Source organism: Grammomys surdaster, unplaced genomic scaffold (genome assembly GCF_004785775.1).
Source record: "Grammomys surdaster isolate TR1022 unplaced genomic scaffold, NIH_TR_1.0 883, whole genome shotgun sequence".
Lineage (NCBI taxonomy): Eukaryota > Metazoa > Chordata > Mammalia > Rodentia > Muridae > Grammomys > Grammomys surdaster.
The window spans coordinates 12,116-17,090 of NW_021605302.1; the positions used below are offsets into that span (position 1 = coordinate 12,116).

Consider the following 4,975-nt stretch of genomic DNA (forward strand, 5'->3'; position numbering starts at 1 on the left):
TGCTGATGCCTGTACCTACGTCATATGCTGATGCTACCCATTTTATATGAGGGACCTGAGCATCAGCACATTGTGGTACCTGGGATGGAGAGGAATTCCCTTGTGGCTACTACCTAGGGCTGAAGGTAATTTACAATACTACATTCTTTAAATGATTAAGAGCCACTAATCTGAAAATGTAAGCAACTGAGGAAAGAAAACAGCTATACACTAAAAAATACTTAAGGTATTTGCATTTTTCTTCATAATCATATTTTACCTTTCTTACTAACATTAAAATACAGTAAACTTGGCCAGTTGGCGAACACATTTAATCCCAGCACTTAGAGGAGACAGAGGGAGGAGGCTCTCTGTGAGTTCTGGGTTAACCTGGTCTATATAGTGAGTTCCAGGATAGCCAGAACTACATAGTGAGGCCCTGCCTCAAAAAAATATGAAATAGCCAGGTTTTAGTGGTGTAAGTCTTTAATCCCAGCACTCAGAGGAGGTAGAGGTAGCTGGATCTCAAAGCCAGCCTGGTTTACAGAGTAAGTTCCAGGACAGCCAAGGCTACACAGAACCTTGTTTTGAAAACACAAAATAAAACAAAAACAAAAAAGTGAAATAAAATAGTGAAAAAAAAATTCACTGTTAATCTCTCTTTGCCAATATTGTGTGCTAATTACCTTATTAAACATTCTCTAGAAGGCACAGTTAAATGTCATAAAATTCTTAATGAAATATAATAAAATATACATACACTATCCAAACTGTATATTGGGACCATCCAAAGGATCCTATGGAAAGTAAAACATAAAAAAAATGTAATGTTTGCTTAAGAATTAAGTCAGTCAATACTAGTAATAACAAATATATTACGATCCAACCTTATTATCGGTTTTTGAAGTTCAGGTTGAGTGTAATGCACCAGGTGCTGCAGGATTCCCCACAGAGACATGGGGATGGTCAGCAGCAGAAATATCCCCGCGATAAACCATGCTTTTGTGTGTATTCCGACCTTAAAAAACAAAACAAAAAGCCAAACCCACATTTGTTTACATTTTGATATTAAAATTATAAAGATCAATATTTGTTTTTCTTAAATTTTCATTTGATTAGTAATACTGTTTCGTTATTTCCCAAATAATTGGTAACAATTTAAAAAAAAAAAGATTTACTTTTTAAACAATTATATGTATATATGCAAAGTGAGTGTGGGCTTCTGAAGTCAGACGTGGGCACTAGGTTCCTTGGAGGCAGAGGCAGATGGAACCCTGTGAGCTCTGGGACAGCCAGAGCTGCACACTGAGACCCTGTCTCACAGAGGAGTCCTACACACACACACACACACACACACACACACACACACACACACGAGGATAATCAAAGAAGATATGATTATTCTCTTTTTTTTGGTTTTTCGAGACAGGGTTTCTCTGTGTAGCCCTGGCTGTCCTGGAACTCACTCTGCAGACCAGGCTGTCCTGGAACTCAGAAATCCGCCTGTCTCTGCCTCCCAAGTGCTGGGATTAAAGGCGTACGCCACCACTGCCCGGCTCTACCACACATTCTACCTCACACTTAAACAGTTCTGTTCTGTCTTAGGCCCTTCCAACTGCAGCAAAATCACTAAACTCCCCAATGGTCTTCCTACTTGTGAGAAGTGACAGACAGGGTGGCAAATGTGGACACTTCAAATGTTCCCCTTCAAACCCTCCCCATCTGGTGTTCACTTCATTGACTCTTCCTGTAAATTCCTATAAATATTGGTGCCAGGTCCTTGCTGTTCCTTCTGTCTGTCCTTAATCTCAAGCGTTCTTTTACCTGTGGACACTGTGTAAAGTCTGAACACTAGTGACTAGGCTGGGCTCTCCTCATTCACCTACTGAAACTTAACCCCTAATATAAGTGGCCATCCTTGGAGATAAGGCTGGCAGGAAGGGATGTAGCTGAAATGAGGTCATAGTGTCAGGGGGGATGATCTCAAAAAGAGATGTTTCAGCCATGTGAGGATTCAGCAGAAGCATGGCTGTCTGCAACCTGAGGACCTTCCTCAAACTGAAACCCCACTCAGTCCCATGGTATTTGACTCCAAAATAGTTTTCTGACTATAAAAACGTAAATTCCTGTTGAGGCACTGTTTATGCTACACACACATACATACGTATGTATGTATATATGTATGTATGTATTAAATGTGTGCTCTTATGTGTGTGAGTGCTGGTATGCAGTGCGGAGGTCAGGGGACAACACTGGGGAGTCAGCTCTCTCCTTCCACCTTGAGGCAGGGTCTCTTGTTTTGGCTAGCTGGCTGGCAAGCTTGCAGGCAGCTGTCTCTTCCATCTTGCCATGAACACCTGGTTACAGACATAGATCAGGCGGTCATGCTTTCGAGGCTACTGTTCTACCTGCTGAGCCGTCACCAGAGCCCAGGTTCTTAGGGCATTTCTTATGGCAGACAGAGTAGATTACACAGGATTCCCATCCATCTGGAGTTTAAGCCGTTCTGAGTTCTACGTTTGCATGTCTAAGTGCATCATCTGACATGCTTACCTGCATGTCCTCCATTAAAAATCTGTATCAGGAAGTGAGGGGCCTGGGCTGTCAACAGTTCCCATTGCAGATTAGAAATGGCCTTAAAGGTTAGTGGTACTGTAAGACTACTGTTGATGCTTACAACTAAGAGACAGAAATGATATACACTTCATTTACGTTTCTCTACTGGATTCCAAGGAATACTAAGTGAGGAAATTACATTTAAATTAAGATTGCTAGACCTAAATATGGGTGGACAAATCTCAAATAGCCTAAAAACATAACAAATGAGAAATATTTAATGGCATATTATAATACCCTTAAATATCTATATGGACTATAATTAGAAAATTCAACAAAAGTTTAGTGAAAAAAAAAGATCCTTCAAATATGTTTAGACACACTGATTAAAATAACCGGGGCCGGGGGAGGGTGCATCTACCTGGTCTGCCTGCCATAACTCTTCCAAAATAACTGATTCTCTATAAAAGTACTTTTTGGTTATTATTAATTGGTCATTCTAAGTTTTCACTTTCTAGATATAGCTATAGGTTAGGTATCCAGCTTACACACCTTACTAATGTCCCAACATGACATTAACAAGGTGGGCCAGAGAGATGTCTCAGCAGGTAAGGTGCTTGTCTCCAACACTGATGACCTCACCTCAATCTTCAGCACTCATTATGATGGGAGGGGAGAACCAACTCTCCCAAGCTGCCCACCTTCAGACCTCCACAACTGGATCATCCTAGGAACACACCAACAAATACTACTCTGGAATGTACAGGGGACGTTTGGAAAATTTTTGCTTTGATTAAGGAGTAACTTCAGGTCTGGGATGAAGTTCGGTTGGTAGAATGCTTGCCTCAAATGTACAAAGCCCTGGGTTCAATCCCTGCACTGAATATGCAGAATGATGGATACACCTGTAATCTGAGCACTAGGAAGATGGACGGAGAAGGAACATCCTAGGCTACAGAGCAAAATCCAGAACAGCCTGATCTACATGAGACTTTATCTCACTAAAGAAAGAAACAAAACTTGTAACTTCGCCGGGTGGTGGTGGTGCACGCCTTTAATCCTAGCACTTGGGAGGCAGAGGCAGGCGGATTTCTGAGTTCGAGGCCAGCCTGGTCTACCGAGTGAGTTCCAAGACAGCCAGGGCTACACAGAGAATCCCCGTCTCGAAAAACCAAAAAACAAAACAAAACAAAACAAAACTTGTAACTTCAACGTAAAGTTAATTAGCAAAGTCAATTTAACAAGAATCCTTTGGTTCCAGGAAGCCGGCTAAAAGCTTATAAAATCCAGAACGTAGTTTCAAGGTAGTTTATTTAGTCTGGTCAAGCCCAGTATCTGCACAGCAGATCTGATTTCAAGAATAAAGTTCTTTCTGGAAACTAATGGACATTGGGAAAGCAACCCATTATGAGCAGGTGCATTGACTATTTTTTTCCTCCACCAGGACCTACCACCAGTTGTAGCGGCTAAATAAAACCAGACAAATTGGTTCAATGTCCAAAGACGAAATGTTTTTCAGACCTCAAGCATTAGAAGGCAGACAAAGGAACTCTGTCAAGCAGCGTAAGAAAAGGTAAAGGTGCAGGACCCTCTTACCTTCATCTTTTGGAATTCCCAAATACAGACTGGTACCGAAACAAGAAGAGCCGATGCATAAAGAAATACGAGCAGAAGTCTGATCCATCTCCTCCAGTTATTCCGATTACATGCACAAGGCATTTTCAGAAACAATTTTTCTCGAAACAGCCGAGTTAGAGAACTAAACCAAGTCTTTGGCAAGTCCTCTTTTTCGGTTGTCTTCTCCACTGACGCCCTATAGGGAAAGATTTACCAGCCGCTGGCGCCCCGTCCTCGGGTCGCTCTGTGCTTGCGGCTGCGGCAGCGGTGGCCGCTCCGGATGCTAGCAGGTGCAGGCTGCATCCTTGCCAGCCAACCCGCAGGCACCCGGTGCCGCCGCCGCGGCGTCGCCGCCGCCTCACCTGGAGGTCGTCCAGAGTCTCGGCTGCATAATGACCCCGAAGATAGTCGGGGTGACTTAGGGATTCTGAGCACTCAGGGTCTGACCTGCAGCTGGTACCCTACCGGCACTCTCCATCCTTCCTGCTCTGGCAGGCTAGTCTCCGCCCCCAGAAGACCCGGCCCAGAACTTCCTCACTCACGGCTTCGGATCCTCAACAGAAGAGGAACTCATCTTCCAAACACGAGACCACTTCCGTTTCCGTCCGGATCCTAACAGCCAATGACTTGCGCTGAGTTTCCACGCCAAGTTAACCCTGTCCGGCAATGCAAAGCTTTGTGATTGGTCAGCTACAGAGGAGGGCGTGGCTGTAACCTAGGTTACCAAGAGGGCGTGGTGAGGGCAGCAGAGGAGAGTAGCGGAAGATTTCTGGCCCCTGCTACCTTACCTACTTAGTGGCTCCCTGAAAGGGCTCCAGAGATT

The 4,975-nt window shown here is 43.8% G+C and overlaps 1 protein-coding gene across 2 annotated transcripts in view; it reads right to left on the reverse strand.

The window, feature by feature from the left end:
- Tmem184c (transmembrane protein 184C) overlaps window positions 1–4,757 on the reverse strand; it is a 14,842-nt gene extending 10,085 nt beyond the window's left edge. Inside the window, exons 1-4 of one of the 2 annotated variants that reach the window (XM_028782805.1) lie at window positions 4,695–4,757; window positions 4,132–4,348; window positions 867–997; window positions 740–776 (exon numbers count right to left, since the gene is read on the reverse strand). In XM_028782805.1, coding sequence (XP_028638638.1) covers window positions 740–776; window positions 867–997; window positions 4,132–4,348; window positions 4,695–4,726 — 417 coding nt within the window. In that variant the 5' untranslated portion in view covers window positions 4,727–4,757. The other variant, XM_028782806.1, reaches the window with a different exon arrangement.
- Between the last annotated feature and the right edge of the window lie 218 nt (window positions 4,758–4,975).